Raw genomic sequence first — 17,170 nt, 5'->3', positions numbered from 1 at the left:
TCCCCGACCGTAGCTAACCAATTACTTGAATCTCGATAATTAGACACCTAACTTGTGTACTAATCAACACTATAATTAATGTTAATGATATCTTTAGATCAAATGCACCATGCTGCATCTCGATAGGAACAGAAGTCCATTGTCAGCCGTTAGTGTCTTCCGTACCTCCTTGACCCATGGGAGGGAATTGAATCAGGTCTCTGATTTCCTGCTCTCCGCTGATATACATTGTGAGCGGGCTTTAATTCACTTTGATCATAGTCATTGAACTCGCGTTTGTAATTTACATCGATACATTTTCTCTTGTGTCTTCTGGGCAGAGAAAGCTGCGGGTCGTATCCAATGGTTGTTCCAAGGTCATCGATGGGTATGAAGAACTTTACAGGAGAAGAATTGGCGCACCTGCCACTGGAGGTCGACAAGAGCCGAGGCCGGCCTTGAGAAAGTATCAGTGAGTAGCTCGAGGTTGCGATCGAATTTATTGAACTGTACTTGATGGAGTAGCTACCTAAGTTACCGTTGCCAGTAGGTTAGTCTATACTTTACCCACTTGTGATTCCTTGTTTAGTTGGCTGATCCCCCAGCCGACAAACAAACTCTGGTCGCCTCCACCTACTCAGTATTGTTCTCCCTAGTTGTTTTAGGCTGTCGGCTCATCGGCGTCTCTTGCCTGTCGAATATAGTCGAAAAGCCACCTCAGTACGGAGTATTGCAAATGGACTTTACGAGCGGATTACGTAGTCGGGCTATGAGGGTGACCACAACAATATAATAGAGGATTGGGGAGACTAGATGTCCATAGATTCTCTAGTGTAACATTCGGCTGCTGCAGGGATTTAAGAGAAGAGGGAGAGAGGGAGGGAGGCAGATATGTGTGGTTGTAAGCTTGGACCTCCGACGCGACAAATGCCATATCTCCGAGAGGCAAGAGCAAGAGGGGAGTATAGTGCTAGATTGACTCCTCTTCTGCAATGGTCTTTTCCTAACACAGTGGCCAGTACTCAATTATTTACTTACTCGCCCACATACCAAGTACCTAGTCTGTGTACTTGTTTCTAGATACAAGCTTGTTCAGCATGTCGTAGACACATTCAAGTTGGGACATTCTGTACTCCCTTTATTTCACCTACAGCACCATTTCAAGTAACTTGAGAGGCATTTACCAGAATCATGAATTATACTAGCATGGCCTCCGTTTTGTTTTCCCATCGTCCCCCCTTCTCTCTCCAATCCTCATCCCCTATTTCTTGCCCGCCGCCTCCCCCCCCACCTCCCGGGTAAAGTACAAAATTTCTAGTAAATAGAACTAGTGGCTAGCTTCGACTTTGGTCTCGTCATCTTACTGCGAGAGTCAATCCACCATCCACCATCCACCACCCACCACCCACCACTACCAGCAATAATACTAGTCTCCACTCTCTGGACTATATCGCTAGCACTAGCCTACTTTTGCACTGTAGTAGTCTGTACGTAGCTGCATGCATGGGCCGCCGCCAATCCCTTCTCCACCCTCACTATCCTCCATCAGTCCATCTAGATCCAGGGTCTCTGACGCACGAGGCAAAAATACACCTGCATGACACTCGAAATGACAAAGGAACTGGAGCCCACGAGTAACTTATTTATATTTCTCTTTACGGATTGGTTCAATTTATTGTCTGGATGTCGGTCTTGACCATGTGCCTTCCTTGCCATTCCGCCGCTCCAGCGTCTCCATTTGCAACAATGAAAAAGTCTCGAATGCTGCTTCCCTGCCCATAAGTAGTTGGCACTTACTCTCTCTAGGAACCAATTGATCTGGTAGTCTTGCCCTCATCCTTTTTTTTTTCTTTCGCAGAGCGCTCCTATGACCTCGGAGGGTGAAAGCTTTTCTACTTCAGACATTCGTTAACTTTGCTTGGGCTTCCTTCCCTAATCGGACATCCCACGATCTCCTGTCACCCCCTTTGCCCCCAGATTGACCTCTTCCTTTCTGAGTCAGTGTTGGATTGTCACTTTTCGTCCGTACCAACATTGCTTGGTTCTTTGCAAGATTAGTGTTCAACGCCGTATTGGTTCACGAACATTACTCGTTGGTTCAATACTTCATTCTGCGCGGATCGATTGCAGATCAAGGCACTTCTCGCATCCAACTTCCTTGGCTTTAGGCCTTTAAACTCGAGTGATCCATCCGTAAGTGATTGCAAGGTTGCGATGATCATGGAATTTCCATTTATGCGAGCATTTGTTGCTCTTTTGTAAGTGACATTCACGTCAATACTCCTTGGGACCATATTGCTGCCTCAATTCCGCCTCCCACTCATTTTCTGAGTCCCAGAGCGATTGGGATGCATGTGCTGATGATTCGTTTGGCCTGTAGTATCTACCGATACTTTCGTCTGGTGGTAAATTTGGTTTCTTTCTGGACTTTCAAGCCCATTCCTCTTCCCGAGAACCCGGAGCTCACTGCCCAAGATGTCACGGTGATACTTCCTACGTTGGAAGGGTGCGGCGATGAACTTGTGGAGACGATAAGGACAATCCTCGATAATCATCCCTTCGAACTATTGTTGGTCACGATCGAGGCGAATAGAAAGAAGGCCGAACACATGCTGAGCTTGATGCCTGCTTCGAAGTCCAAAATTCGTCTGTTCACAGTGACGCACCCGAACAAACGCCGCCAGATGACACGAGCAATCCCAGAGGTACGCACGGCAATTACCGTCTTTGCAGATGACGATGTGAGTTGGCCACGCACAGTACTTCCTTGGATCCTGGCGCCTTTCGAAAAGGATGAGCGGTTCGGTGGTGTGGTCACCTGCCAACGGCTGCGCCGTGCTATTGCACCCACCATGTCCCAGCGCATCTGGGGATATCTTGGGGCCTTGTATCTCGAACGACGAAACTTTGATTGCGCAGCCACCACGCACATAGATGGAGGGTTGCCCTGCATGTCCGGACGCACAGTCGCGTACAGGACCAAGATTCTCCAAGATGAAGGGTTTACATACGCTTTCACAAACGAGGAATGGTGGTTTAGCAAATATCAATTAAACGCAGACGATGATAACTTCATCACTCGCTGGATGGTCTCTCATGGCTGGGAGACTTACATGCAGTACCACCCTGAGGCCGAGGTCTTGACCACTCTGGAGAATAACCCGAAGTTCCTGAAACAATGTGCACGCTGGTCTCGAAGCAATTGGCGGAGCAACCTTACAAGCATGTTTCATGAAAAACACGTTTGGTAGTAAGTTTACCTTGCCATTTTACCTTTGTTCAAACCATCCCTCAGGTTACCCTTCTTGGCCTGCCCTGAACAATCCGTTCTGAGCATATTTGGGGATAGTACATCGTTGTTTCACGGTGCGCAATGAGGCAGAGTGAAACAGAGACGTTTGCTAGCAACCTTGGGCATATTCTGAGCTCTCATTAAGCTGCTGTTGGTCTTTGTTGGTTTTGTGTATGCTAATTCCTTTTGTAGCCGCCAACCTTGGAGTGCATATGCTGTTCATTTGACGACACTTTCGCCCCCAGCGCTGTTGGGTGACTTGCTTCTCCTCTTGCTGTGCCACAAAGCCACGGTAGATTGGGACATTTATGCTCATACAATGGCTATGCAAATACTTGGAGCTTGGATGCTCATGAGCAAGTTTATCAAGCTTCTGGGGCACTACATTCGATATCCCGTGGACTTCGTTCTGCTGCCAGTGTCAATACTCTTTGGGTATTTCCACGGGGGAATCAAAATCTACGCCGTGCTCACTCTCAATGTGGTAAGTTGCATTCTCAATTTACAACAGTATCTATTACCCCAGTCCAGGGCATTCATTGGAGACGGAGAGCCACGCTCGGATTGTCCTCAGCCCAGACCCTCTCGCCTTACATGTCACCCCTGTCCCCTCGTGCATACTCATGTCTTCGTGTTCATTCTGAACGGCCTTCCCTGTCTGGGTAATTCCGAGCTATGTTTGCCGCCCGACCTATTCTACTCCACCTCCTGGATCTTCGAGGCGATCTCCTCTCCAACCACCGTTCCATCCGCATTCGCCTCTCACTTTCACTTTTCCTGTTTATCGTCACCTGTAATCAATCCTTCAAGTACCGTTCAGTACTATAAGCCCCTCACCTATCTTTTCATTCATACACAAACTCTCTCTTCATTTGCCCCTTCGCTATCCAAAGTCTTGCTGGGTCTATGCCGCGTGCGGTGTTTTTGGGAGCGTGCCTATCCTTCAATTCTCGAATTCATGAGCTGACTTGGGATCCCCCTTCAGACTGCATGGGGTAGCAGAGATGGCGCCGACGACTACGACGCCGAACGTATGAAGAAGCGAACAGATATAGATCGCATGAAACGGCCATATTACCCAAAATTTATCACGCAATAATGCCAGCTACTGCCCACTCCAAAAGCGATAGACGTTCCACCCCCCATGCTACAACCGCCCGTGCTTGTGAGACTAAGGCTGGACCGGTCTGATCGTCGAAACACTATGTCCATATTTCTCTACTCTGGTTGAGAGGACAGCATCGTCCTTGAGACCATCCTATACCCACGGGATGCTATGACTCGTGCTAATGATGAAACGCCCTCATGACACTGATTCTGAGAAATCCCATTCTAGACCAGGCCCATCAAGTTTTTAGCAGCTCGCGGGGCTATTTACCCAGCTTCTGTATCCTATTCCGCGACAGTGTCCTTTCAAACTTCCCCGTTCTTCCGTTCTTGACCCTGCCCGACACTCTCATCGAACCCAGCTGGATCTACTACGGCTATTGGATAAATTGGGGCTTTGGGGCCCTTTGGGGCTTTGGGAATGCCAGAATAACACTGAACTGCGGTCAGATCTACCCAAGTTATTTCCATTATTTCCACTATTTCTAAGGGGATCTGATCAAAAGGCAATCCTCTTCATGTAAAGTACAAAAGTGCGGGCTTGAATATTGTGCTTGTGCTGCTGTCCATCTCTTCTGCTGTTTTATTTTCTTCTCGATGTCCTGACTCGCTCTTGTCTTTGTCATAGCTTGTCAGCAGATTGTCCTCTACACCAAGCACTGAGCCAGGACATCATTCGTTCTCAGATTGTTGTGCATTATTGTCTGAGCTGTAAAGCACATCATTGAATACCGTTAACATTAATAGCTAATGAGATATCTGTATTCTTATTGGAGGCCAGAATGTTGCAAGTTTGCGCAACGCATCACCTACCTAATGTCCGGGCCTTGATCTCGACCATAGGTCATAATGAAGGGGTAAGCCATAAGAAAGGCCTACTTCCGACATTCGCTTGGTGTTGAGACTGAATGGCAAGATGGCATATTGAGGGAGTCATTGGCTATCTGACGTACGCAATCTCTTCAGGGTATGCAGTGTACGGGGTTTGATATTGACGGGAGGGAAGAAGTGACAAATTGCGAATAAGTACAAAAGAAATTTTCTACCGATGAATACACGAGACAGCTCATACAACACTCAAGAGGTAAAGCCACATACTTTTCCCGTCATGCAGTAAGATAATCGAGTAGCACTGGGCAAACCTGGCGAGTTCCAAGGTTGCGGAGACCGCATTCCATATTCTGTGGCGCCGGTGGCGTCCCGACCCCGACCCGACTTCACCTCCGTTCTGTGCCCAGCGAGTGGGAAATCCGACCCGACGCTGTCTTGGAAGCAGTTCATGCTCCCTCGCCTTTTTTTCTCATTTATCTCTCCACTGTATCAAAACCTTCCTGCAGATTGTCTTTGATTGAAAATGCCGCGAGTTTCTCACTTCTACGCAACTCTGTCGAGACAGGCAGTTTCGACCCTGGCTGCTCGACACAATGGCGCTATTGCGCGTTCCCTTAAAACCTCCTGCATTAAAGCCGCTGTTGCCCACCCTGTTACTACCCATGGCCCCCCCCCTAAGGCGCCATCACCTGCGCCTTTCTTCGATGCATGCTCTGGACTGCGATCGGAAAGTCCGTTCGAAAAGGAGGCAAATGCGCGTCCAGAAAAGCCCTCTTCAGGACTCAAGAAGCGCTTCTGGAAGGATGTCATTGTTCGGAAAAAGTCAGGTAAATCTTGAACAGCTACTGCGGCGAATATACGTTTAGGGCTTGGATTGACTTGATTCCCAACGTGCTCTGGATCCCAATAATAGAAGGCAATTACGAAGTCTTGCTTGACACCCGCCCCATAAGAACGCCGTCCAAAGATGCCTTGTCCATACCGTCGACGAAACCTTACCTAGCGCATGCGATTGCTTTGGAGTGGGATGTGATGACTACCGCCCAGCAAGCTCTGAAAAATCATCTTATCCCGCTGACATCTCTTACGGCGCGGGCGGCGGATATCGCCCGAGAGGATGAGGAAGGCATGTCGTCCGCAAGGGACCAGATTGTGAAGACCGCGATGCGTTATCTGGACACCGACACGCTGTTATGCTGGGTGCCTGAAGCTGCCGACTCCCTTGGAGAAACCAATGAGAATGGTGAAAAAGTCGAAAGTCTGCGAGAGGCGCAGATGAGGGTCGCCAATGATACAATTGCCTTTCTGGGTACCAAGGTCTGGCCCGGAGTCGATATTCGACCAATTCTAGATGCCGACAGCATCCTGCCCGTATCCCAGCCGCAAGTCACCAAGGATATCATTCAACAGTGGGTCATGAATCTGCATGCTTTCGATCTGGCCGCGCTTGAGAGAGGCATACTCGCAGCGAAGAGTCTTCTGATCGCTGTTCGGTTGGTCGCCGAGTGGAGCGAGAACTTCCGTGGCTTACAACGACCCGGACAGAAGAGATTTGGGATTGAAGAGGCAGCCGAAGCGTCCAGTATGGAAGTCAAGTGGCAGACGGATATGTGGGGCGAGGTGGAAGATACCCATGATGTCGACAAGGAAGACCTTCGTCGACAGCTAGGTAGTGTTATCGTCGTAGTGAGTGGAGAGACTAGGTGAAGCTCGGGCTATACAGCCATCAGTTAAGACTGTTGGGTTATGTATGTATTTTACTCCATATATAATAGATGTTATCTTTTCCTTCGAGCGTGAGCCGTTTGCCGGAGCGCCCGAAGCGCGCGAAGCGATGAGCAGTCATATTCAATTGTCGGGGGCCCCCAACAACCAGTGACGCGCGCCGCCTTCCCCAGATCCGACCCCTCCCTCCCTCTTCTGCCGATCCAACCAGCCTCCTTTTCCATTCTTACCTCCGTCCCCTTTTCCTTTCCTCATCCCACCTCGCAGCCGAGGATTCCCAGCGATTCCCGCTGTATTGGACACCGTACTTGGCATCCTGTGTCTAGAGGGCCCGGCTTTGGAAACTGATTGTGGCCGCGGCGAGCAGAAGAGAGTGATGACGGATTGGGGTGAAGGGTGAGTGCATCTCGAGATAGATTTTCTAGACAATTCGCAGCCCACCCTCATGCCTTCAACACTTCGTGACCGGCTTATGTCACCTATGTGACCAGAGGCCCGGGACCTACATCCGAAAGACCGCCGTAGTTTAGGCGTGCTGACACTGGATGTCCTTTACGACCTTTAGGCATAAACGTTCCCGCAGTTCTTTGGCGCTGGCGATTTTGCACCGAGACAAGTCGCGCGAGGGTCGTGAGGGCAGTGCCAGTCGCGATCGCGCCCAGTCACCTCCCCTTTCCACCTCCTCTCCAGTCGGCAGCACCACGTCCTCCTTCCCTGGTATACCAGCCGCGCGAAGCTCCAGCCGCCGCAAATCACGTCAGGAGACTAACTTGTTGCCTTCGATGGCTGGCGAACCTCCGCGAGAATCGATGACCTCCATCCGAGACGACGACAATATCGAGAAGCTTCCCTCTTTGCCGCACGCCGAAGGCAGTAGCATGTCTCTGGACCAGTCGGTGAGGACTTTCCGCCTCTTTGAGATTCTTCGGAGCGGCGACACCACCGCTATCTCTAAAGCCATCAAAGAGACGAAGGAGCCTCAAGGGGCGACCAGTCTGTCAGGTACGACGGTTCTCCACTTAGCTATTCAGTGCGCAGAGCCACAAGTCGTGGAGTATGTACTATCTACGGGCGAAGAGCTGGATGTGAATGCACAGGATCGAGATGGCAATACTCCCCTTCATCTGGCCGCTCAGCTAGGACGAGGTCCTGTAGTTCGTGAGCTGCTGAGTCGGCCTTCGCTGAATGACTCAATTTTCAACTACGGTGGTCAAACAGCTCTAGACGTTGCCCGGACTCCAGAGATATTCCAGCAACTTCAGCTAGCGCGGTCACTATTCATCGACCATAAAACCCAGGAGATTCAAACACTAGTCTCCCAAGGTGAATATACAAAACTTGAAAAGGTTTTGGAAGAGCCTCGGGTTGAGGGTGTGATGGATGTCGATAGCCTGGATCTAGTCACTGATCCTGCTACCATTCACTCTGGGGGAACGTTGCTACACGAAGGAGCAAGAAGGAGAGATACGAAGCTGATACAGATTCTTCTAATGCATGGTGCCGACCCATTTCGCCGCGACAAAAAGGGTAAGCTCCCACAAGACGTCACCAAAGATGAAAAGACTCGTGCAATCGTCAAAAAGTCCCCGGCCGCTGTCATGGCTCAACGTGGTATACAGGAGAAAGCCATTTTAGGAACTAGCGCAACGACCCCGAGCGTCTCTGGCCGGGTGGGCGTAGCCGAAGCTCCCTTCGCTGGCAAAGAAGCTCGTGAGATGAGAGGCTATCTGAAGAAATGGACAAATTACACCAGTGGTTATAAGCTACGGTGGTTTGTATTGGAGGACGGGGTCTTGAGCTACTATAAACATCAAGGTAAATTTAGCTAAACACACCCACTTCCAATCATGTCAAACTGGCTAACCTGATGTCTGCTCCTTGGCTTTGGCAGATGATGCGGGCTCAGCTTGCCGAGGCGCTATCAATATGAAAATTGCTAGGCTTAATATGGATTCGCAGGACAAGACCCGTTTTGAAATTCACGGCAAGTCATCAGTCAAGTACCATCTCAAGGCAAACCATGTCGTCGAGGCTAAGCGCTGGTTCTGGACGCTCAACAATGCCATACAATGGGCAAAGGACGAAGCAAAGGAAGAAGAGAAGCGCCAGACAAGGCATGCTGAAGTGCTACGTCAAGCGAAGATCGAACAGACCGAGGGTCGGTCACCTGAGAGCATGTCAGACTCGCCAGGCTTCAGTACCTACAATAAATCGAGTGGGAAAACCCTGGCTCCATCATCCATCGTGGTGCCAAGTAGTAGTGGCACACGGCTTAGCACGTATGCATCGCGTACAACGCTAGAAAGTGCCCCTGAAGACGATGAAGGCTCATTGTACGGCTCGTTGGATCATGCTGCACCATCGAATGTGGTCCGCCGTCTCACTGGTCATGTAACTACTGTGCCCGACATCGATGGAGATGAGGATATTGATGATGATGATGATGATGATGATGACGATGGAGACTATGCATCCAGCCACGATATACCTCCAGCTGATAAAGATGCTCTAAATATCACCGCACAGTCGACTAAACTTCAGCTTGATATCCTCGCCAACGTTGCGGCTTCAATGCAGGCGGAACAATCGAGAAGCCCGAGTACAACCTTGTCAGATCCGGCCATCGAGCAAGCTCTGGTAGCTTACGGAGCAGCCGTGAGTAGCTTACAAGGCTTAGTGCAAAATCTTCTGAAGATCTCCAGGGACCGCGATGCTTATTGGCAATATAGGCTGAACCGTGAGGCTTATTTACGTAAGATGTGGGAAGAAAGTATGGCCAAGATAGCGCATGAACATGAAGAACTGCAGTCACGAATGGGTGAGTCCGAAGAGAAACGTCGGCGCACCAAAAGGGCGCTCAGGGAAGCATTAGAGTCAGCTACTACTGGCCATGTTGATGGGAAGGCTCCTTCTCATGCACAAACCATCAGGGATGACTCCGATGTTGCAAAAGTCGAGACTCAAACGTATGATGTGGTTGACGAAGGCTCGCGGATAACGGAGAAAGAGTCAGGGCAGTCGCTCAATCACAAACAGTCAACTCTCTCTCAGATCAGCAACCTTTGTGACTCAGGGTCCGATGATGACGACGACGACCAGTTCTTTGATGCAATTGATTCAGGGGAGATTGAGGTGGAGAATTTGACATTTGTACCTACAGATGATGATGATGGGAGGGAGTCCCCAGATCAGGGTAGCGAGCTTCGAGCCATCAAGCGGAATGAAATCATCCCCTCATTCACGGGATATGATGAGTCTGTCAGGGAACGGCTGAAAATGGACTATGACAACAGGCCGAAAATCTCGCTCTGGGTAAGTGATTGCTCAACAACCCACTGCATGAGAAATCCGACATTGGTAAACGCTCACAATAATTTATAGGGCATTCTAAAGTCTATGATTGGTAAGGACATGACGAAGATGACCCTTCCAGTCTCTTTTAACGAGCCAACGTCGTTGCTTCAACGAGTGGCTGAAGACCTGGAATATGCGGACCTCTTGGACATTGCCGCTGATAGACCCGACTCCATGGAGCGGTTGTTATATGTCGCTGCGTATGCTGCAAGCGAATATGCATCGACCATTGGCCGTGTGGCAAAGCCTTTCAATCCCCTCCTTGGTGAAACATTTGAATATGTCCGGCCTGACAAAGGCTATCGGTTCTTTATTGAGCAGGTCAGCCACCACCCACCGATAGGCGCTGCCTGGGCTGAGTCGACTAAATGGGATTACTATGTGAGTACTTCTTTCTAGAATACTCTAATGTAGTGACTGCCGTCAATTCGCTGACTGGTCCATGAAAACATAGGGCGAGTCTGCTCTCAAATCGAAATTCTACGGGAAATCTTTCGACATCAATCTCTTAGGGACATGGTTCCTTCGATTGCGGCCGGCATCCGGAGGAGAGGAATTATATACTTGGAAAAAAGTCACCTCATCTGTGATCGGAATCATTACCGGTAACCCAACGGTCGACAATTACGGGTTGATGGAAATCAAAAATTGGACCACCGGCGAGGTTTGCTACTTGGATTTCAAACCCAGGGGTTGGAAGGCTTCCTCTGCCTATCAGGTGTCCGGGAAAGTAGTAGACCGAGATGGAACCCCGAAATGGAGTATTGGCGGCCGGTGGAATGACAAGATATATGCGCGCCATACTCCCGGATTTGAGGCGCCGGTGTCTGGCCAGGATCCCGAATCAACCAAGACGCTTCTGGTCTGGCAGTGTCATGCGCGCCCGAGCGGCATTCCATTTAACCTGACTCCGTTCGTTATCACCCTCAACGCTCTGCCGAATGGTCTGAAGGAGCACCTTCCTCCTACGGACACACGGCTCCGACCTGATCAGCGTGCGATGGAAGAAGGCGAATATGATTTGGCGGCTAGCGAGAAGCATCGGGTGGAAGAAAAGCAGCGAGCCAAGCGCAGAGAGCGCGAGACCAACGGGTACGAGTACCAGCCCAAGTGGTTCACGCGAGCCCAGTGCCCAGTCACCGGAGAGGAGTACTGGGCACACAACGGTAACTACTGGAAGTGCCGAGAATCCCACGATTGGAGTGTCTGTGAGGATATTTTCTGAGGGGAGAGTGATGTGTATGTAAAATAAGTGGTTGTCCCCACCGTAACTATGATTTAAGATTGAAATGTTACATGCCTGAATGGCTGAATGGTTGCAGATGATATTGCATCTCGACTGTAGCATAAAAACTTATTCAACACCACTTTGCTAGGACGCGAATGTCACGTGTGGATGCTTGGCAACTGTTCAGTAAGCTCCGTCCCTGCAACTGCTTCTCGCTGTCACTGCCGAAGAAAGTCGACACTCATCCACTTCTTGTATTCGTTCTTGATTTTTTCTTTTCTCTATTGTTCTTACTGGTTCATGTTAGCTCTGTACCAACCAGCAATGACTGGTGAGTACACCTGTGGTCGCTGCCTACACGCACTCCGCCGACGGGCTGTGGTACGCCTGCCACACTATGCACTGCCTAGTAAGGGAGGATATGGCCTGTTTAACCCTGCCTTTGTGCGGAGTTTGAGCAGTTCCAGCAAAGGTCTCCTTTTCTCGGATAACCCGCCCCAAGCAACCTTGAAGCAAACAGCCTTGACTCCCCCGACTGCGTCCCGAAGTCTCGGGTCGGTCGTGCAGAAGGCTCCGTCTTCCACCTCCAATACTCTTCCAGATCCGCGCGTTTTGTTGAAACCGAACAACCTCTTCCATTCGTTCTCTCAGTCACCAGCAGCGGCCATTCGACAGCGTGCGGCTTTCATCAAGCAAAACGCCTTCTGCCCACATCCAAGCCACCAGCAGACCCGACTGCCTATCTCTCCTCACGACCCAGAGACGCGCAAGAGCCCACAGAGCTCGAGTCTGCCGCCAGCGCACTCTCACTTTGAATGTCCCGACTGCGGCGTGCCGATCTATTGCTCGGAGGGGCATTGGATGGATGACTTCGAAGCACACTTGGAGGTCTGCGAGACCATCCGACAGATCAATGAGGACGATCATGATTTGCATTCTGGGCGGGTTTTCCCGGAGTTCACCTATCCAGGACTTCAAGATGATAACTTCGTCATCAACATGACAAACTGGGACACTTTTCTCTATACACGAGAGTTTGAGGCCATCAACGATGACCGGAGCATGCGGCAAGTGACCAGGATGCTGACCTATCCGCTTACACTAGCTAGTGTTCTGCATGGACTGAGTCCCTACAATGTCCGAAAGGGGGGGAGGCTTACGGTGGAAGGGCTTAAAAGTGTTAGTGGTAAGTCATCACGACAATCTCTTCATCTCGTCTTCTCCCCACACATGCTCTATGAATGTTTGTCTAACTGCCAGCCCCAGCCTTGCGATACACTTTACACCCTCCCAAGACAGGAGAGGGTGTCGATATCCGAGGACTACGCCTGAAGGCACCACCGGTCCGCATTTTCATCTTAGGGGCCCGGGCTGAGTCTTCCTTGCCGCGAGAGGTTTGGTTGCAGCTCAGCTACATATTTCCACGCTCTCTCATTCATCTCATTTTTGTCGGACCGGAGAGTATGACGAATCGCGACGCCGAATTTCCACTGCCAGAGCGGACACCTGGCAATCCATTCGGGGGAGTCGTCGAAGACCGACTTGGAGGTCAATTCAAAATCACGACCTACGTTGACTACTTCCACACAATGTACAAAGCCAATTACTTCCAACCTTTTGATCCATACTTGGACTGCATCATGTTGTTTCATCCCGGACTCGGACACCCGGCAAGCTCTCACGAGTGGGAAGAAACCCTCCCGCAACTACTGGAGACCAAGGTGCCGATCATCAGCACAGGCTACACGCAGTGGGATATGGAACGGGATATCAACTGGGTACATGAGAAATGTGCTGGCGAATTCGATATTCTGCTTGAACCGGGCGAAAATATTTTCCGCAGTTTACGCTGGGATCTCAATGATCTGGACCCTCATGATGTTTCGTGTGGCAACTGGGGTGTTTGGGCCTTCAGAGGAAAGAGGTACGCAGTGCATTCACTTCCCTTCTGTCTTTCTGTGCTAACTAAAATCTTAAAAAAAGATACGAGGCAACATTCCGCAACTAGAAGATGTTCTCTCCGTTGCTTGATGCGATTGTTCGCAACAACTTACTGCAACTGTACACTACGTTAACGTCATCTATGCCTTCGTGCATGTCTTCATGAAAGCTCGACGGGCCTAATCTTATCTTTCGTTATGTCCGCGTTGTCAACAGAACATAAATCGTTTCCCGTTGTGGCAACTCACTTAATGCGACTTGGACCGCATCACTGAAACCGCACGATGAAGTGAAAAGCTAGGCAAAAAGCTGGTCAAAGCTAAGCTTCCGCTTGGGAATATTACAGTAAAATTTCTTCCAACACTGGGTTGATACATCAAACCTCGAATACTGAATTGCTTGTTGCTTTCCATCACAAGTATAGGAGCTCCACAATAGCGCGGTGGGAAGCCGAACTGGTAGACGGAACGGCCGCATGGCCTCCTGTCATCGCCACCGTAGCTAGTAACCCCTGTCAGAGGGAATGAGAGGCCATTTATATTCAAGCAGAGGACGAGACACCGAGCTCCACCTTCCAAGGAAGGCACTTGCACCAAATGAACTCAGAGCATGATAAGACCAACGGCAGCCAAGACACCAGCAGCAAGGCCGCTCGATAGTTTGCTGGATGGGGCCGCAGCACTGGTTTCAGTCGCCTCGGCTGCGTCGGCGGAAGTAGAGGATCCGGATTCAGATTTGGTGTCGGCGGAAGCACCTTTGGTGGGAAGGGCGGTGGTCTTGGTGATATAGGACCTGGTGAAGGAAGGGCTGGCGGCCACAGAAGAGCTAGCACGCACGGAGCTGGCGATAGCGGAGCTGGCGATAGCAGAGCTGGCGATGTGACGGCTGAAAGTTGGCGTGTGGCTAGAGAGATTCGACGAACTTGTGGGGTGAACCTCCGAGCTGGCGGTAGTGGCAGTCGCGTCGATGTTGCTGCTGCTCCAAATGAGTGGGGACGAAGTAGTTGTGGTGGAAGCCAGTGTGGGTGTTGTAGAGGAAACTCCGGGATAGGCAGCGCTCGTTGTGATAGCAGTGGCGGCAGGTATGGCCTGCACCGCTGCGGTAGCAAATGGTGCGTAGGCCGCGCAGGCAATCAGAAGAGCGTTCGAGATATACATGGTCGCTCGAGACGTGTTTTTTCTTTTGCTCTCAATTTATCCTGAGAAATTGGAAGTGACCTGGGAATGAGACCAGCTGATTCAAGCAAACGGTTTTCCAATGGCGTGAAGTCTGGAGCCGAAAAATATCTCGACGAGCCAAGGCAGTGTACTTTGGAGGCACCCTGGAATGTATATCCGTATATTTGTTGCAATAGTATAATAATTTAAGCGGATGAAATAAAGACACGGCTGAAAGAATGGATGGAGCTGCAAACGAGGGACTGCTCTTGTGTACCGAGACAAAATGAAGGAAGGGATTCAAAAATCAGATCAACGCACAGAAGGAATAACAGCACTGCTGTAACTATTGCAGTTCATAAAAGCTGCAGAAGAAAATAAACAAGAAAGAGGAAATGGGGTAGGAGTGTCAGAATAAGAGGGAAAAGGGGTGGGGGGAGGGGGGGATGGCTGATGTGCCCACTCACTGCTTGGCTTTTTTTAATTAGATGTTGTCTGGGTCCGTATTTGTTCAGTCCTATCTATTTATTGTACCAGTAAAAGTATACGCAATTGTACCGGTATGCATAGACTATTTCTAGGGCTGGGGCTGACAGGAAAGATCCTAGACAGACAACTGATTAGGCCCCAGCATCGGTCAATTCGGGATTTCGACCCCAAGTTGTATTCACATTACAATACCTACTATTTAGCGACGCCGTCCACACTACCGTAGGTATAGTAGAGATTCGATAGCTCGGCATTATCAGATGGGGAATGGGGATGGTACCTAACTTAGCGAGCAGTGGTCGGCGAACAAGAAATGTGTAGATCTGGGAAGGTGAAGCCGCAGGCGTTTTCCCGTGTTGAAGAGATTGGTGTCTGTAGACCCTCAATTTGAGACAATGACGGCCGAGAGTGATGAAACATGGGTTGGAGAATAGCGAATGAGATTGATGAAGTGAAGTTTGCCCTGGGCCTTTAATTTAATCTGACCGCGGCGTGGTCTAGTCGGTCAGGTCCTGCAGCAAGCGGCCAGGCGGTAAAGTCTAGGCTCGAAGACGGGGAAAAAGCGAGGCAAAAAAAGGAAAGGAAAGAAAGAAAGAAAAGAAAAAAGAAAAGAAAAAAAACAAAAAAACGACCGTACCCAGAAAAGTACTGTACATAGTAGCAAACAGGAGAATGGGGGTATTCTACGGAGTATATCTATAGCAAGAAACTGGATAAACAGAAGCAGACCCTCATAATACCTGGCCCACCACCAACGCAATGATGGTCCAGTACCCGATGGAAAGGCTCACTTGGCTTGTTGGTCCAGCTGCGGCAGCTGAGGCAGAGGAATCGGCGACGGTGGTCCCATTGGGTAAGGTACCATTGATATAGATCGAGTCGGTGCCATTCACGGGGGCAACCCGCGTAATGCTTGTGTTCGTTGGTTGGCTACCGTTGAACAGCGACTCATAGTAGGTGGAATTGGAGTTGTCATCACAGCCACATTCCAGGTACTGTTGGCATAGACAGACCACGGGCATGGACTCATTGCGGTGCGAGGACTGATTCACATAATAGTAATGATGGGGGTATGGATAGGCGTAGACGTTGTATGCCCAGAACCCGAAGAACGCGAGACCAGTCGCAGGTAACAGATAGGGCGTTATGCCCGTTCGCGAACGAGCACCCGAAGTATAGGGAGCGGTCGCGCCGCCAGCATAATATTTGCCGCCCCCGTAGGCTGGTTGTCTGCCTGAACCGCTGCGAGTTGAGCCTCCAACGTTGGTAGAGGAACTGACAGAGCAGAAAAAAAGTCAGCTTTGTCTGCGCACGGAAAGGGATCTGGCACTATTATTAGACAACTCACCCAGTCCTAGAACCACTTCCACTGCTGCCACTGCTGCTCCCTCCGCTACTACCGGTGCGCCCACCACTGCCTCCCCCGCTACTGCTGCCCCCTGCACGACCTCCTCCTCCCCCACCCCGACGCTTTGCAATTTCTAGGGTATAGCCAGGCTGATCTCTTGACGCAGGAGCGGATGGCGGGAGAGCCAGTGATATGGTGGTCAAGGCCTGGAGAAGAATCACCAGGGTCGTCAACAAAATAAACTTCATCCCGGTGAAATACGACCCCAGTTCTAGGTTCTGCGTTCTGCGTTCTGCAAGGTGATCCAGATGCTGTAAGGATGAATCTAATGAGGAACTTGGAGAGAGAAAGCTGTAGAGAGTAAGATCCCTGATGACGGAGGAATTACAAGATGTTGAAAGTCTCACTTGGCATTTCGGCTGGGCAAAGTCTAACTTAAGAGTTGCGAAGGAAGAAAGAAGAGCCTGACTTTCCTTGTCTTTCCCCCCCCCCGGCAGCTTTGTTCTTTCTACGTTGATGACCTCGAAGAGTTCTTGGGTTTATTTTAGGGTTCCTGGTTCTATTGTCCTCAGTCGGATTTAGAACAACAACCATAAGAAAGGATATAGACGAAGCAATTGACGGGGTGTCTGCGGGTGATGACGATGGGTGCCAATGTGCCAATGAGGTCATGAGTGATGATGGCGGACTTGTGTACTGCACCACCTTTGAAAACCAAA

At 50.1% G+C, this 17,170-nt stretch overlaps 5 protein-coding genes across 5 annotated transcripts; 3 read left to right on the top strand and 2 right to left on the bottom strand.

The window, feature by feature from the left end:
- Positions 1–2,199: 2,199 nt before the first annotated feature.
- Positions 2,200–4,370, top strand: BO82DRAFT_271994 (glycosyltransferase family 2 protein; the record flags this gene model as incomplete). Its single annotated transcript, XM_025631009.1, has 4 exons — positions 2,200–2,237; positions 2,360–3,229; positions 3,464–3,755; positions 4,257–4,370. The coding sequence occupies 4 exons, from the start codon at positions 2,200–2,202 to the stop codon at positions 4,368–4,370; spliced, it is 1,314 nt and encodes a 437-aa protein (XP_025497167.1).
- Positions 4,371–5,638: 1,268 nt separating this feature from the next.
- BO82DRAFT_380034 (ATP synthase complex assembly protein ATP12) lies at positions 5,639–7,048 on the top strand. The gene is made up of 2 exons (XM_025637729.1): positions 5,639–6,036; positions 6,123–7,048. The coding sequence occupies exons 1-2, from the start codon at positions 5,733–5,735 to the stop codon at positions 6,914–6,916; spliced, it is 1,098 nt and encodes a 365-aa protein (XP_025497166.1). The 5' UTR covers positions 5,639–5,732; the 3' UTR covers positions 6,917–7,048.
- Positions 7,049–7,716: 668 nt separating this feature from the next.
- Positions 7,717–13,524, top strand: BO82DRAFT_370747 (uncharacterized protein; the record flags this gene model as incomplete). The annotated part of the gene is made up of 8 exons (XM_025637234.1): positions 7,717–8,749; positions 8,826–10,246; positions 10,316–10,669; positions 10,743–11,380; positions 11,492–11,496; positions 11,839–12,702; positions 12,783–13,440; positions 13,500–13,524. The coding sequence occupies 8 exons, from the start codon at positions 7,717–7,719 to the stop codon at positions 13,522–13,524; spliced, it is 4,998 nt and encodes a 1,665-aa protein (XP_025497165.1).
- A 345-nt stretch (positions 13,525–13,869) lies between these two features.
- Positions 13,870–14,614, bottom strand: BO82DRAFT_397516 (putative extracellular serine-rich protein; the record flags this gene model as incomplete). The annotated part of the gene is made up of 2 exons (XM_025638938.1): positions 13,870–13,968; positions 14,081–14,614. 2 exons carry the CDS (start codon positions 14,612–14,614, stop codon positions 13,870–13,872), a joined length of 633 nt encoding a protein of 210 aa, XP_025497164.1.
- A 1,220-nt stretch (positions 14,615–15,834) lies between these two features.
- Positions 15,835–16,699, bottom strand: BO82DRAFT_360660 (uncharacterized protein; the record flags this gene model as incomplete). The annotated part of the gene is made up of 2 exons (XM_025636776.1): positions 15,835–16,378; positions 16,452–16,699. 2 exons carry the CDS (start codon positions 16,697–16,699, stop codon positions 15,835–15,837), a joined length of 792 nt encoding a protein of 263 aa, XP_025497163.1.
- Between the last annotated feature and the right edge of the window lie 471 nt (positions 16,700–17,170).

Source organism: Aspergillus uvarum, assembly GCF_003184745.1.
Source record: "Aspergillus uvarum CBS 121591 unplaced genomic scaffold BO82scaffold_2, whole genome shotgun sequence".
Taxonomy (NCBI): domain Eukaryota; kingdom Fungi; phylum Ascomycota; class Eurotiomycetes; order Eurotiales; family Aspergillaceae; genus Aspergillus; species Aspergillus uvarum.
Note: the sequence above shows the minus strand (reverse complement) of the source record. Positions and strands in the feature narration are given on the sequence as shown.